The sequence below is a fragment of the Lagopus muta genome, chromosome 10 (assembly GCF_023343835.1).
Source record: "Lagopus muta isolate bLagMut1 chromosome 10, bLagMut1 primary, whole genome shotgun sequence".
NCBI lineage: Eukaryota > Metazoa > Chordata > Aves > Galliformes > Phasianidae > Lagopus > Lagopus muta.
Window position 1 is genome coordinate 1441755 of NC_064442.1, and position 16240 is coordinate 1457994.

At 43.0% G+C, this 16240-nt stretch overlaps 3 protein-coding genes across 6 annotated transcripts in view; all 3 read right to left on the bottom strand.

Moving 5' to 3' along the window:
* Nucleotides 1–560, bottom strand: part of MAP2K5 (mitogen-activated protein kinase kinase 5) — a 110781-nt gene extending 110221 nt beyond the window's left edge. For 2 of the 3 annotated variants that reach the window (XM_048955823.1, XM_048955821.1), the window contains exon 1: nucleotides 285–560. Coding sequence is in view for 2 of the 3 variants with exons in the window: in XM_048955821.1 (XP_048811778.1) it covers nucleotides 285–422 (138 nt within the window). In the remaining variant the exon portion in view is untranslated. The remainder of the gene's footprint in view (nucleotides 1–284) is intronic. The other variant, XM_048955822.1, reaches the window with a different exon arrangement.
* An 8428-nt stretch (nucleotides 561–8988) lies between these two features.
* On the bottom strand, nucleotides 8989–11438 carry C10H15orf61 (chromosome 10 C15orf61 homolog). The gene is made up of 2 exons (XM_048956056.1): nucleotides 11071–11438; nucleotides 8989–9696 (listed from the first exon to the last, which is right to left on the bottom strand). Exons 1-2 carry the CDS (start codon nucleotides 11399–11401, stop codon nucleotides 9569–9571), a joined length of 459 nt encoding a protein of 152 aa, XP_048812013.1. The 5' UTR covers nucleotides 11402–11438; the 3' UTR covers nucleotides 8989–9568.
* Nucleotides 11439–14460: 3022 nt separating this feature from the next.
* Nucleotides 14461–16240, bottom strand: part of IQCH (IQ motif containing H) — a 58862-nt gene continuing 57082 nt past the window's right edge. For both annotated transcript variants that reach the window (XM_048956562.1, XM_048956563.1), the window contains exon 21: nucleotides 14461–15765. In XM_048956562.1, the coding sequence (XP_048812519.1) occupies nucleotides 15664–15765 (102 nt within the window). In that variant the 3' untranslated portion in view covers nucleotides 14461–15663. The remainder of the gene's footprint in view (nucleotides 15766–16240) is intronic.

The window sequence follows — 16240 nt, forward strand, 5'->3', positions numbered from 1 at the left end:
TGCTTTGGTACCAAAGTGACACAACTGAGACTAAAAAACAAAACAGTTTCACTGAGCCGTGACCACCACACCTGCAGTACGGGCAGAGGGGCCACGAGTTTCAGCAACTCCAGAGAACAGAAAGAGCCTTCGGAGAGCCCCAGGGCAGCTCAGGGTTGAGGATTCAACCAGCCCAGAGAGCAGCGAGCAATGCCATCACCAAACCCGGCTCGATTTGGTGATTATTTCCCCATTTTTGTGGGCAGGAGGCGGCTGGCAGCCCACCCTCAGCAGCACCCACTCACCAGCACGTCCCTGAAGAGAAGTTGGGGCGCCGAGTGCACGGTCCAGTCCACGGCCCCGCCGTCGGGGATCTTGATGCGGATCACCAGCACCTGGTGGCTCTCCATGGCGCGGGAGGGGCCGCAGAGCAGCCAGAGCATCCCCGCCCCGCCGGGCTCACATGCTGCGGGGCCGCGGGCCGGGGGCTGCCCTGCGGGGCCGGGGCTGCACCGCCTCCGCCCCTCCCCGCCCGCAGGAAGGACTCGCGGCCGCCCCGCTGCCCCGGAACCAAAACGGAGGAGCGGGGAGGCGGAAAACGAGAAAAAAAAAAGGGGAGGAAGGAGGGGAGGCGGCGCCATGTTGAGAGGCGGCGCCATGTTGAGGGGAGGCGGCGCCATGTTGAGGGGAGGCGGCGCCATGTTGCGGGAGGCGGAGCCACGTTAAGGGGCGGCGCCATGTTGTGGGAGGTGGTGCCATGAGGGGGGCGGCGTCTCCTCTCCGGGCGTTTTTGTCCCTACGTTATGCTGTTTTCAAGAGGAAAAGCGTTGCTGAAAGGGCGCTTCAGATTAGCGGTTCTGCGTTAAATATATAAAAATGTGTGGAATGCGCCTGGTAGAGCCAGGCAGTCGGAGTGACGGAGCCGCCCCATGTGGTGGATGTCCCCTAAAACCTCCCAGGGCTGTTTTTCCCTCGTGGTTTAAGCGCAGCGCTGTCCCAGCAGCCACAGACCCGCAGCACGCTTTTCCTGCTTGGTTCAGTGGGAGAAGAGCATTACCCTGTGCATTTTATCACCATCTCGCACGTGACAAACTGAAGCATTTGGCTCAAATTACCAAATTAGAGGGGTAAAAAAAAATGTACCTTCTGTTTGATTTAACTCCTGAAGCACCTTCAGGCTTCCTCACATTAGAAATCTGCACTGAGCTTTACAAACAGAAAACACAATCCTTCGGTGGACATTCGCATAGATGAATTCTCTCTCTGCTCAGTAACTCTCTAATTTAGTTCTGACACTGGAAATTAATAGAGCCCAGCTCCCAAACACCTGAGGAATCCGGGCTGCCCGCGCAGACTTCCTTCTGTTCAGAAGGGCCTTTTATTCACAGCCCCTCTATGCCTCTCAATCATATTCAGTTCAATCAGATTCATTACCTATAACATTTTAAAGAATAGGATACAGACTCAAAGAATTTCTATAGAACCACAATGTTTCTAAAATGTCTTCTTCATCGACAAGACTTCAGGGAAAGCCAACTTAATTTGCCAAATTTGCATAAATATCAAGTAGTGTTTCTAGGGCTGATCGCAACCTTACATCCCCGTTCTGATTTGTGTTGATGCAGCTGTAATCAAACTTCACTTTTTTTTGGTATCTTATTAAGAGCATCAAGCATGTGTTTGTGGACACAGGGCTGTTTGTGACACGTCTTTCTTTAAAAGCCATCTTTCATACGAAATTTTCATTCCAACTGCACCAGCACTGAAACAAATATTTAAACTTTGTCGCTTTCTAGAATTTGTGGCATGAAAACAGAAATCTATTTTTATGTGTTTTCTCAGTGCTAGGGGAATATTCCGTTTTCAGTGTATCTTAACAGATTCTTAAAGTTCACTATTTACCCAAATAATTTATTTAAAAGTTTCTGATACAAAAAGTTCAAGAATTCCAGAAAGCCACAGGAAAATAAAATAACAAAGCAGTCTGGCTTTCTCCACTAAACCCAGATGACATGCTGTCAGCGAGAAATATGCATGGATTTCCTATTTGTAATTACGTATTGGAAGTTATTGTCTACCCACAATGACATAACATTCAAAATCTGCAAAGGAGCAATATATCAGGTCTTAATTACAGGAGGATCACAAAGCCCAGGACTTCGATAAATTCCACGCTTATTTGTGCAGGGAAGAATCCTCCATCAGTGCCACAGCCTCCCAGGCTGGCGGTGTGCTACAGGCGCAGGAGCAATCGTCTCAGAGCAGTCTGCTGCTGCTCTCTGCTGCTTTCCATTGCTGGTGGAAAGGACAGCAGAGACGAGGAGATGGCCACATGAAGAAAATACATCCTTGTTTTCAGGGAAAAGCAAAATGCTGACACAGAAGAATATAAAATTGCAAGCATCGCTGTGCTCAGGATCTCAGAGAAGCATCAGTGAACGCATGGAAACAATGCTGTGCCCCACTGATTCCCTGCAACATGGTTATCACGGTAACTTGCAAAGCCCTCAAGAAGTAGGGCAATAAGTTACTACTTGTTTCCCTAATTCCCACTGCAAAGGAAGTTATCTAACATTTCTAACTCATTTTCCATCTCCTCCCTACCACAGACACAACATAATGAAGTTTCAAGTCCTGCTACCAAAACTCCATAGAAAAAAGAGGTGGGAAAGAAAGAGCTGACTCTGCTGGCCCAACTCTTGCACTACTGCTGTTCAAGGAGCTGCGGCTAGCAGGTTTTTTCTTCCTGTTTTCCTCACCATTGATTTAGGGGTGGATGAGCTGAGTCTCTGGAGTGAATCAGGCCAATGCAGACATAACACAGTGCTCAGAGCTCACCCAGTCCTCCCTACGCTGCACCTCATTGCCTACACACTGCATGCTGGTTTTGCACTGACCAATGCTCCCGTTGCAGATCCTCAGTGAAGATGCAAGCAGGTAGATTATGCCAGTTGCAATGTATTGTGTGCCTGAGGCTGTATGCGGAGCTGAAATTCATTAGAACAAGGGTTAGAATCCCCAAATAATTCCTGCTAGTCCTGTGTGTGACCACTGGGGAGAAGGAAACGAAGCTCAGGAAGGAAGCGGAGCACGAGGCAGAGCCAGGAAGTCTTGTGTGCTCATTAGAGCTCCCACAGAGCATCAGGGAAATTCTAACCTCGGTACTGCTAAGATTTCCTGCACCACTTTCTACATAGCTATTAGGCATAAGACAGCGTAAGCCCTTCATTTCCTACAGAGCATGGCACCTGGTCAATGGTTTGGTAATTTTCTTTCTTCTTGTTTTTTTCCCTTTCTTAAATTCTTAAAAGATTAATACATAACTTTCTATGTCAGTAAACATAGCACAGTGAAATTCATTCTTTCCTTCCCACATCAGATTGCCAGTGAGTGCCGCAAACGTAATTCCCTTAGGCTTCTGAAAAAAGTAGGCCAAGTGTCCAGCCTTTCTAAACACAGCTTTCTTCTCTAAAAATGCATCTCCCGGGACAGAATCACCCGAGTGTACCAGCTTGATAACAAGTATAAATGGAGATCCCTTAAAGCCTCCTCTCCAAAGCTGCACAAAAGCAGCTGCCTTCCTTCCAGGCCTTCTCAGTGCCCTTTACACTCATTTTGCAAGGGCTTACACAGGCAGAAACCCACTGCACACTGCAGACACAAAGCAGTGCGGCTAAGAGGCAAACGGCTGCTTGTAAACCAAAAATCAGGACATCAATTCATCTTACGTCCAACTCAGTGGGAGCAGAATCCGGCCTCAAACAGATCTTTTAAAACTCTTTCTCATCATAAATTCCTCTTGAGTTGAAAAAGAAACCCAAAGCTGTGAACTTGATGTTTAGAGCACTTGCTTGAAATTATAAACATATTTTAAAATAAAGAACACAGACACAGCTTATGCAGAATAAAACTAATACTGTTTAAGGGCTACATATGATGCTCAATTACTGAAAAATTACAATGCAAACCAGACCAGTTGGAGTGAGTCAAAGTGGCTGTGTATCATTAAGGATATTGCTGCACCCACCAAATCAGCTTCAGGGTCTGCATAATTGTTTCTGTCAACCTATAAATTCTTGAGTAACAACAAAATTATTGTGATTTTTCTTGCTAAATAATTCATACATCACAAAGCATATCTATAACCAGGCCCATGAATCACCAAGCATAGAACAATCATACGTAATGGCATTTCTTCCTCTAAGAAATAGATCTGACTTTGTAATATATATTCCTAATTTTTGCTTAAAATCTTCAAGTGTTCTTTAGAAGCCATCTATTTTGAAACTTGTGTTTTAAAATTGAAAGTTTTCTTGATCAGACTGTTTGTCTGAACTGTAAAATATGGTTCAGAGCAGTTATAATTCTATTAGGATTATTAACATCATTGAAAGTAATGCATTGGTGTCACAACTGATTAGTGCAAGGCTTACAAACTGTGCTTCATGTGATCTAAGCCACACACAATTTACCTTACCAAGCAAACAGCAACTGTAACACATCCAAAGTAGCTAAAGTGTAACAAAGCACTGCACCATGTTTTTTAAATGCTGAATTGATACACATGTGGGTTTCCTATCAGACTGCCTCACTGGAACTGCTCATGATGTGGATGGGTTCTGAGCTGAACTCAGACAAAAATCAGCACCTCTCACAGTGCGGCAGAATGCGCCCCTTACGTGGCTTCGTTTCTTTCCAAAAAGACACTGCAGTGCCTTTAGTGGAATAATAAGATGTATCAGCATAAATAATTAAGGTTCAACTACAGTCATCTAAGAGTCATAAATATGTGGAGTAATAAATACGAGCCTTCTTTATTGCAGCTGCGTTTATTCACTTACTAATTCACAAAGGTCAATAATTTACACTGACTTTCCTAATCATTAATGCATATTTTGGTGTTCTGCTGCACACATGCTTTATTTAAAAGACTTAATTGCAAGTGCAGTAACACCATCTTATTCTTTTCTGGAAATACAAAAAAATCTTTTAAATAAACTTGGAATAGATTAGTGACAATTTCTATTTTAAATCCCCCTTTCCACACCTCCTATGTTGCCACTTTTCCTTTGGCACATTTCAGCTGAAAGAGTAACCCAGCAGTGCATGCATGACGCCCACTTCTGTAACTACACATTTCTCCGAACAAAAAGCAAGGCAACTTACTTTTCTGTAGTGAACATGATTAAGGAGTTACAGCAAAAGCTGATTTAATTTGAACAGCCAAAGTAAATAACACATGAAGCAGAATCTCCTTTGTTTCTAGCAAAGCTGGTTTAACTCAGAAGCCCAAAGGGCATTCAACTACTGCGAAATACCCAAGTTTCATTCAGTAATGAGGAGACCTACAGTTATGACTTGCAAAGAGATTTTGACAATAGCGATCTTCATATTGGTGTTACATTCCCAAAGGTGACTACTTAGTGCATTAAACTTTTTTTTTTTTTAACTACAAAATAATTCCAATAAATCCTATTTTGTCCATTTTTAATTGCCACAAACTATAAGGACTGTGGCAAAATGCAGCAGCACTTCTCTTTTGAGTGTGGGAAGAATGAACTCTAGATTCCTGTCCTCCTGTTCCAGAAAGCATCCGCAGTGGAAGGAACCTCAGCAGGTTTGAGAATACTTAAAACTCAACAGTAAAGTACCAGGCTAAGGCAAGCAGCTTCTCAGAACCCACCAAATTCTGCAGAGAGAGAAAGGACATACATACAAAAACAAAGCCACAAACCCAAAGGTTTCTAACCTGATGCTGCTATGCTCTCAGAATTACAGCATTTGAGTCACAAAGCAAGCTGTGGATGGAGGCACGTTTTGCTCAGCTGGATGAGGACTTCAGGTAGCTTCAGGTTCCTCGAAAGACTGGGAAAAAAAACTGCAGGGAAAGATGGGCAATTCAGAGGAAGGGGACACAGCACTTATTTTTGAAACAATGTCAGAGAATTGACAACCACTGGGAACATCACTCTTTGGTGGTACCCAAGTTTAGCATTAATTCAGAGTGGAGAACAGCTAGGAACTTCAAGCTGAAACTGTGTCCGCTGGAAGGTTATCAAGTGCACCTTCTTGTGATCAAAGGAATGCCCTTATACATAACAAATGATATTTAAGCACAATGAACTGCCTAAAACTGGGTTTGCATTAGCAGTCACAAAACGTTGTTAAAAAAACATGAAAACATCTTATTGCACTTTGGAGAAGCGATATCAGAAAACAGTATTTCCTGGGGTACCATCGTTAGTGCTGCACAGTCTCTAGTGGAACATTTGTCAAACATACAAAAAGGTATAAAAGTGAAATATAGTAATTAAGACCTGGGCTTTATTGATTGTGTGGCTTAAGTAATTTTTCACTACAAACATAAGATTTAATAAGTATAAGTAGTTAAAGATCCTGAGTTGGCCGTAGTCATTAGCATGTAATTGAACTGGTAAAAAAGATCAGTTAAACCTATGTTGATTACCACCTTATCTTTGAAAGGCAATTAAGGAGCTCAATCATTGCAACAAGATTTGATTGTGCAGCCTTTATTGGACATTGATCTTTCAGCAAAGCGCGGTTACATTTTCCATTAATTTACAGTAGCACAGTTTAACTCGGATACCTGAAACCACTGACCTAGGTAAGATGTAACGCTAAGCGCTCGTTTAGGTTAAGATGCCCCCAGTCATCATTACTGTTTAAAAGGACTGCTACAAGAAGCAGCTACCTGATCTGCTGGGCTTACAGTAAGGTTCCATTTATCTGAAGTAGTTGTTAAGTGCGGTGAAACAAAGCTCTCTGCCTTTTCCTGTCATCTCTCACTCATTTAAACATCATCCTTGAATACAGCAGAGATAATTAAGGCAAGAGTTACAAGATAAACTACACTTTGTTTCAAATGGAAGTGGAGCAGATCAAATTCACATAAAGTTATAAGGGTCACTTTGTAATTCAATCATCTGCACAAAAAAAAAATTGTCTGCAGCGTACGTTGCACACATAACACATGCATAATATAATACACAGAAAAAGAAACCCGTTAAGTCAAACGGGAAGAAAACTAGCCTGGACGGGAGGAATTCACAAAGCCTGGTTCCCTACAAGTTGGCCTCCTGAAGCCTTGTGCTTACAAGACGACCCCAAAGGTTGCAGAGGCAAGAGAGAGCAGTTAGGTGTTACATGCACAAATCCATCAGCCTCTGAACAAACTGCTCATCTTTAAAGCCCACTTCAAGGACACTCTTGGACTTCTCCACTCTCATCCAGGATTGTCCCTATAGGAGCCAACAGCTATGAAGAGTTCCTGGCAATGAGGGTCAGAAAGATGAAAGGGAAAGGGCTCGGCTGAGTGCTGAGCCATCGCAGCACTGCTAGCACGTCTGTCCTTGTTGCCATTCCTGTGCTCCCAGAGACTAGCAGAGATTTTAGACAAGATGGTACCAGTCCAGGCCGCTGATGTTTCTGCCCTGCATTCAGGTCAGAGCTCAAGATAAGTAATAACAAAAGATACTAAGAAGCTGCCACTTACAGCAAAAAGAGACCGCAAGGCAGTGAGGTAGGTAAGTATTCATATCTGACAACGATTTTGTAATTCAGTGATTGCTGTTATCCCTTCTAGCATATTTGCCATTTCAGGTAGTGCAGCAAGTCACACACAAGCCTTAGCGAAACGAATGAACGATGCTATATTTGCACTCTGCCCTCAGACATCTTCTAGTTCATCCTTTAGCACGATCAGCTTCATAAGAGCAAGAGGTCTATTGATTTTCATGTAATACAAGAAAATATTACATTTGCTTAATTGTTACACAGTGAGATCATTGAACAAGAAATCAAGTCTCTATTTAATGCTGCAAGCAGCACAGAATTGCAGTAATCAATAGGGTAGTTTGTCAAAGACGTTCTCTAAGGAGACTTGCCCATCACCGTATGGACAAGGAGTCACGTTGCCTGCAGTTATTGAAAAACAGGTAAGCAAAGTCAGCAGTACACATTATCAGAAATCAAACACGCTGCAGTGAGTGGAGGTGCAACTCCAATAAAGAGCTGTATTTATAGTCTGGTAATTAAAAACCATTTTATCAACCTCGTGTTGAGACTAAACCTTTACAGCAGGATATTGATGAGATCCACAGCAATGAATGAGCAGTATTTGACTCTAAACTTATGAGCTGCAGTTATTTAACTTTCTCCAATACAGTGAGAAGCAATTCTAGAATAACACTAACAGTCATTTTTACTATTAATGAGGTTTCTTGTCATACTGTTTCTTCATCACTGAGACCCATTTAACTCGTGTCAAGAGTATTCACCAAGATTAAATACAACAGTGTGAGCGCTTTGCTGATTAAAGCATTACTTAGTGTTGCTTTTAGAAAATTGTACTGCTTCATTAAGTGGGGAACAGTTCCATTATCCGGAATTAAGTAAAAAAAGTATTTAAATTACATTATATTGTAGCTATAGCTTGGCAATAATTTATTTAGGAATAGTGATTACACTCCCAAAGCAGCATCTACTCATTTCACATTTATCTTCCTATTATGAAAACAGGAATCATCGACTTCCATCACTGGACTCAGCATTTGGAATAGATAGCATTACCTGCTGGCATTAAAATTAAGCACCAGTAATATAACCTGTACAGGCACTTCTCTTTGAACTTTTAATCCATTAATCCCATACTTTCCAGTCTCCAAATAATTCCCTATAACCTTTTTTTTTTTTTTTTTTTTTTTTTTTTTTTTTTTTTTGCCCATGTTTCCAGCTGAATTTAAGTCTTCCCACCTTTATCTTTGCATGTCCTCACCTACAGCTGGAGAGATCCTTGGACAGTAATGAGGGTTGTGCTCTTTTCATTCTTCTGCATCAATTAAAAATATCAGCAATTTGTAAAGATTTAGTCCCCAGCACTATCTTACATTACTTTAGCTTTATTACTTGCCTATAAACCAATCAAAAGAAATACAATGCATGTACCCAGAATTGAAATATTATAAAATAAAAAACAAAACCACCACGAAGCACATTTTAGATACTTTATTTAAATACCACTTAAAGAAATGTGATACATACAGCCATTTTTATTTTTTTTCTAAACTTCTGAGAGGTATTTCTTCTAGAAAGCCTTGCGGTACCGCTAGCAGTCAGTGCCATGGATTCATCCAAACCCTCTCACAACCGTAACCACTAACACATTTCAAAACACCAACCAGTTGAGATTTAAGCAGCTTAGTGCTTTCAGAGACAGCCTGAGAAGTCTCATGGATTCACAGCCTCCTTGCCCACATTGGTAGATGTACCTTCTTAAATTATTAGAAGCCTCTTGAACAGTTCCAGTCACTGACTTCAGTACATTCTAACACTCTCAGAGATATTAGCTCTTCTCCCAAAGCTTCTACTTTTTCAACTTTACTATCCTCTCCAAGAACAAGCCTATTGCCAAAAAATTCCAGGAAGCTTCCTGAAGACACAGTGTTAAGTGAAAGAATACACCGTATAAAAACAGAGAGCTGCCTTCAGTTCTCTTTAGGCACAGGGAGCAGATACTTGTAGCAGCTGTAACATGGAAACCCACCAACTGACAGTACTTGAGGGCACCATTTCAGTACATTGCGCCTTCATCTTCTTTATTTAGAAAATAAATAGTAACCGGGCCACGACTGGTGTGAACAGTCTCTGTGACACTGACAAAGAACCAGGAGCCAATTCCATATAGTAAGGTTGGGATGCCTATGAAAAGACAAAAACACGTTACATACAAAGACAGCAAGCCAGGAAAATTAAGTCTGATGATTAACAGTAAAGAATTCTGATATTAAATAGAGGAAAAGCATTCCTGTAAAGCAGTGCTAATAACATTCTTCCCTTACTGAAACGCTTACAAGAGGTGTCAGTGCACGCTATGCTCCTTGTGTGTGAAAGAAACAAGACTCAGGAAGCAGCTTGAGAAAAGCAGTATACAACAGAAGAAAATGGGATGGAAGCAGTGAAATGTGATGTCTACAAAGTCTGCTTTCTTCTGATTTAAAAAAAAAAATCCAAATACACACCCACAAAGACACCCACCCAGACACCAGCTGAGTCTAGCTAAGTGTGAGGGGAGATGGAAGCAGGAAGAACTGGCGCTGACTGAACAGATCAATGAGAAGCTGCTTGGGGGAAAAATGAGCTCAGCAGTCACAACTACAAACACCACCATCGTTTTTAACACTGCTGAATGACAACCTGCTACAGACAACAATATTTCACTTAATACAGGATAAAAAAAAAAATGGAGATGGATTTGGGCCTCCAATTCAGTAAGACAGAGCACTGAATTCAATGTACTCTGAGTTACCTAAAGGCTTCAACTAGATTCTCAGTAGCAATGGGCTGACATTTCAGCCATGCTCACCCATCATTTCAGTATGGCACATACACAGCAGCTGCAAGACAGAAAGGTCTGGCTGTAGGAAGGATAAAATCAGATGAAAAGTTACTACAGGAAAAAAAATAAATCTCGGTAGCTGTTTTCTCACTACGTGTGGTAAAAAGGGGAGAAGATGAGGAGCAAGAAGTTACTGAGGGCGTGCAAAGTAAAGAAGAATTTCTCTTTAAATTAAATACAAAAACAAGGAATCGATGGAGATAGTATTTAAACGCTGGCAGTGTTGCATTCGTAGACAAAGCCTTGATACATATCCGTATATTTCAACACACATAGAAAACATCACTTTAAAACACACGTTTTGAAAGATGTGGCAGTGCCGATTCCGGTTATTTAAAAGCACGGAGCAGCTCGGATCAGCCCACACGGCCCACCGCAAGCAGCGGCCATCAGCTCAGTCCTTCCTGAGAAACGAACCGCCACGCTTCAAGCGCAGCGCCCGCTCAGAGGGCGGCAAGATGAGCGACGCCGCGGGATCTCAGAGCAACAAGCGCGGCCCCGCGGGTGCAGCGTCCGCCCCGCAGCGTTGGGGTAGCGCTCGGAGCCGCGGTCACGGAGCGGGAAGGCAGCACCGGGCCGCGGTCACCTCCGGAGGGCGCGACCCCGAGGCCGTGGGCGGCGGGGGGGAGGAGAGAGGGAGGGAGGAAGGGCGGCGGGGCCGGGCGCCGCGCACTCACCGGCGTTGAGCACCTTGAGGGCGGTGAAGGCGGCGTTCTGCAGCGCCAGGTCCTGCGGGGCGGCGCGGGAGCAGTGGTACTTGATGAAGGGGAAGCAGCCAGTGCGCAGGATGTGGTAGTTGGCGCCGTCCACGCGCCAGTTGAAGTGCGAGAGGCCGAACTGGTCGTTGCGCACCGCGCTGTACTTAACGCAGTACGACGTCCAGTAGGGCAGGCCGCGCCGCCGCAGGTGCTCGCTCAGCACTTCCGAGGCGTCGGGGCGGGCCGACACCTCTCTCCCCCACAGCAGCAGCCCCACCACCGCCTCGTGCAGCCGCCTCAGTGCTTGCATCCCGCGGGCCGCCCCGCCCCGCCCCCTCCGGCGGGCACGGCCGGCGCGCGTGCGCGAGGCAGGCGCGTTTCCCGCGCATGTGCCGGCGGCGCGCGGCGCTCCGACCTTTGGGCGGGAAAAGGCGCTGAGGGGCGGCGCGCTGCAGCTCTGTGAGGAGCGGCGTGAGACGCGCGGTGTCCGGTTGTACGAGTAGCTCAATAAAAGCCGGGGGTTGAACTGCCAGCCGTTCTGCTGGAGGAAAATTGTACAGAAGAGCGACAGATTTTTCCTTTAAATAATTACAGAGAATATCTCACACTCAGCAGTCTTAAACCGTTGAGCTATTCTGAGTTACCACCACCAACACGCCCTGTTTATTTACTGCAATGCGCAGTATGTCTGTGGGACCAGTAATTAATAATCATCAAACTCACCTCCCATAATTAATAGAGCATAGAACTCCCTTTGGGATCTATCTTTATTAGCAGCAGCAGAGGCCAAGGATGGGAGAGGTGGGAGCTGAGGTGAAGGGCAGAGCTGTGACACAGTGTGTGAGGGACCCAGTGAGCATACACTGCCTATCCAGCCAGCAAACCTCATCACGGGTCCTTGGAGTTATTTCAAGATACTTTGCTGTTACAAATAAACAATGGGAGAATTCTTCAGTTCCAGCAGCAGAACTTCTTGCTGACTGAGCGAACGCGGCTGTATCCTTGCTGAGACAACACGGCCTGCACATGGGGTGAAGGACCCCTGCATCTTCCAGTGCACAGCAAAACACTGCCTGCTCGACAGTGCTCAGGAATCAGGACCAGAATGACTGTTCCTTAAAGGTGAAGATGGAACTGGTATGGAGCATGCTGTCAAAAGACTTCCATTAACATTTAGCTTCACAATAAGGTTTCTGTGCGCGTTGGATTCTGGTGTAGTCAGGCAGTTCTGGTAGTGCCATTTTTACGTCCTACATTTCCAGGGATTTGTTACTTTTTAGCTGCAAATTCTCCTGAACTTACTTTTTAAAGACCAGATTTTTTAAAGGAAATGGAACGTTAGGAAAGATCTCCCATCTGTTGCTCACCTCTGCTGCTGAAGTGCACTCTCCAGCTCCAGATGTTTGTGTAGTCAATGCAAAGAAGCAGATCTTCTACAGCAAGGAGTATTCCCAAGCAAACTACAGAGTAGCGCACAGCAGCTGAGCTATCGTTAACGTCAAAGCCAACAGCAAGAGCCACAGAAACACACGATGGCCATGACATGCACTGCTTCAATGTCTAAGGTCTGAGGAACGCCCTGCAGGACAGGAACAACAGCACTGTGCATGGAGGTGATGGGACTTCACACAGATGTGAGGCAGGTTGGTGCTTTGTGCATTTTGCATACTGGTGGGGAGAGAACATAGGCTACAGTCTGTCAGTTCTTGCACAACCATGATTAACACAGACGTCATTTTAAAAAGCCGTTGAGATTCATGAAATGCTATCAGCTGAACGTGTGTCTTCATTTGCAGCCCTCGCCCACTGAAAGCACGATACCTTTATTTTAATTGTCCGTCTTCTGCAGCTGATGCCCAGCCCCACTGCCCCTCCTGTCCTTCCACAGGCATTCCTCTGCACCTTGCAGCTGGGGAACCAGCCTGGGCTCTTGCTGTCATTAGCTGCAGAATTCTTTGGCAATTGCTGATGAGCAGCTATGCCTGGGTCATCTTTTATCTCTTGATTCCCACATTTCCCACTTGCTGTGTTTCTTCCTAGTCTAGATCCTATTCCAAATACTGCTAAAATTCCTGCTACGGTTCAAGAACTCCAAATAAATATTTCCATAGTCAGAACAGTAGAACACTAGCTATATTTCTGGCTTCTTTTTGGAAGATGATGATTTCAGTTTATAGCTGTTGTATTAAAAAAAAAATACACTTTTGGCACCAGCAGCATGGGAGTTGAAAGTGAGAGACTGTGAAGCATTTTCAATCCGTCCATCAGCTCAACACTCAGAAGTGTTAATAGTAATTAAAAACTTTTTTCCTCGAAATACATTTCACACTTTGCACATACTGAGAGCTCTCTCTCACCATGGGAACTTTCAGATCACTTGTCCTCTGCAAAAACAGGTACAGTTGTCTTTTGTCAGAATAGAACAAAGACATAAGGAAGTGCAGGTTTCATTTACTCCTAGGATACTGAAGTCTATTAAGTGCCAGTGAACTAATGAGCCTCTCAGACCTTATGTTGTTCTGGCTTGGATCAAAGCTTAATTTTCCTTAACCCTTAAGAAACTAGCTGACTCCTAGGCTGATACTGTTGTGTTCTTCTATACCTCCTAGCGCAGACTTCTGCTTTTTTCTTTCTTTTTTTTTTAATTGACCAAACTGGGACATTAATAGAGCTTGGAGATGAAGCTAAGTGAAAAATCCTTGAAGAGCATTTTGGCACTAAAACAGAAAAGAATGTATTATGAATGCAGTGAGGAGAAGGTAAGAAACACACATTAGTCTGTAACACGTCAAAGAAGAACACAGAACAAAAACGTCTCATCTTGTTGGAAGAAGAAATGAGAAATTATACTGTGTTTTCTTGGCAAAGTATTTCTTGGCAAGTGAGAGATCACTGCTATACCTTCCACAGCCAAAAAGACCTATGTCGTTTTCATTACTAACCACAAAAACTTCTAGGGAGGATGTTTGCTGGCTAAATTTCACATTACAAAAATTTGTGTAAAATTTATGTGGAAAAGAACAAGACAACATTGAGATGATGTCAAAAAAGGTACAAGAACAAACAAGAATTGAACAAAAATATGCTTAGATTTTTAGTTGAAACCCATCTGCACGGAACGACTTGTGACTAAGTAAGAAGAGAAAAATGTTAACACAAAAGGCTGTGTGTGAAGCTGGGAGGTCAAAGACTCAGAGGCACTGGAAAAAGTAGATACCCGTCTCTCATTGCTTGCTCACATTCATAACTTGTCTTAAAACTGATTTTGCCTGAGGCTTTGGGTAATAAGTCCAGATCTATTTGCCATGCATAGTACAATAATAAGCAAGTACAATCTCCAAGGGAGAAAGATGAGCTCTTCTACAGTACAATTTAGAACGCGTTTTCTTTTGGGATAAGGTTACGGATCTGATGGACAAAGGTACAAATGTAGCAGTTGTTCTCAATATAACAACACAGTAATTCTGATGAAAAAGTCAGCAGTATCTGAAATACAGAATGCATCTGATGAAGAGGTCTGCAAAAGTCACAGCATACTGGGAATTATAGTACAAACCTGATTCTCAGAATCTGCTGTTGCACCAATGTTATTACTATTATTTTTCATAATTTGAAACTGAGTATAAAATAACTGCTGCAAAAGCTTGTAGATAATAAAATACAGGAATGATAGCAATAAACACATTTGGTTCTAAAGAGGAACCTGAGATGCTGGACTTCTGGATAAGAAAGCAATGAAGTAAATTGTTTACAGGTAGAAGAACCCAGGACTTACTCCTATATTGGAAGCCTGTGTTTTAGTAGACAGCAGGTCCAAAAGGGAGTTTGGGATCCCAGGACTATGTTCAATCAGGAATGGTCTGGTGATCTGCTATAGTGACTGACGTAGGATGGTACCTCTACATACATGCAGGGAAGCATTAAAAAGCAGAGAATGAATGGCATTTTCATTTTATCACACCAAAGACAAAATTACTGGAATACTTCATGAGGTCTGGGTACACCGCTTCTATGGGAGCGTTAGCAAAGCAAATCTCACTTAGGATTTTTGATTCTAGGAACAGAAAGGTTTGTTCCACAGAAATGTGTCATTTTACACCAAACAGTTCCTCATTTTCTCAGACAGGAGCATAACGAGATCCAACCCTGGAAGCTGAAGTCAAGCAAATTCAGACTAAGTGTGAGGCAATGGCTTTAAGACTAAGGATAGTTCACCAGTGGGGGAAATAGCTAGGGATGCAGCAGACTGTCTGCCTCCATGAACCTATCTTTGAAGGTAGCTCATGAGGTTACAGAAAGACCATTTAAGCTGTAGGCTTGGTGAAAGTTTTTTAAAAACAAATACTGTATTTCAGGTCTCGCCATATGAATATTAGGGACATTTACTATGATTTTTGAATAGTTTATTTTGTGAAATAAGGGCTATTTCTGTGATTACTGTATTCAAAAGTCATGGATACTTATTGTCCCAGGTTATATTGACATGCCAGCACAGAAGGAAAACCAAACCTGTTCTTACAGATGAGAAAGCATTTCCAGAAGCATAAAGAGCACTTAAACATCTTCTGTTAACTATTCTTTCAGAGCATCTGCTTTTGAAGGATGCTCTTCTTCCAATTTCAGTTTGTTTTCTGCTGTAACTCCTAGAATTGCTTCAATATCCTGAATTGCCATCTGTAACAGATTCAAGGAATGCAAGTTATTTAATGGACATTATAATGAAATCTAGCAGCCAAAATGCACAGCTGGTTGTACTTGCTTCCAAAAGGTAAAAAGTGTTCCACAGGAGAGGATGCAGCAAGTAAATTTACTATTACTTTGAGTCTGCTACAATAATATAAAGTATGTACAAAACTTTGAGAAATAAAAATATATTTCCTTGCACTTAGTATTTCTAATCAGCTAACAGGTGCTTTATTTCACAGATTTAAATCAGTGTTAATTCACTGTGACGATTTCCCTGTGATATTTTTCTTCACTGGCTGCTTTTGGCTCCCACAGATTGAAAAAAGAATGTATATTTTGTTTTTCTGAAACAGGATGAAATTTAATTATATCTTCTCAAAAGCTCTCATTTCACAGTCTGCTTATCAGAGGAAAATGCTGTCAGAGGTAACACTGGAAATGGTCTGACAAGTTATGTGATGTG

Bases quoted from the DNA above. Each gene is read 5' to 3' on its own strand.
- C10H15orf61 (XM_048956056.1), bottom strand. From the start codon at position 11,401: ATGCAAGCACTGAGGCGGCTGCACGAGGCGGTGGTGGGGCTGCTGCTG. The intron at 9,697-11,070 runs GTGAGTGCGCGG...GTCTTTTCATAG, and splicing joins CCTCAAGGTGCTCAACGCCG to GCATCCCAACCTTACTATAT.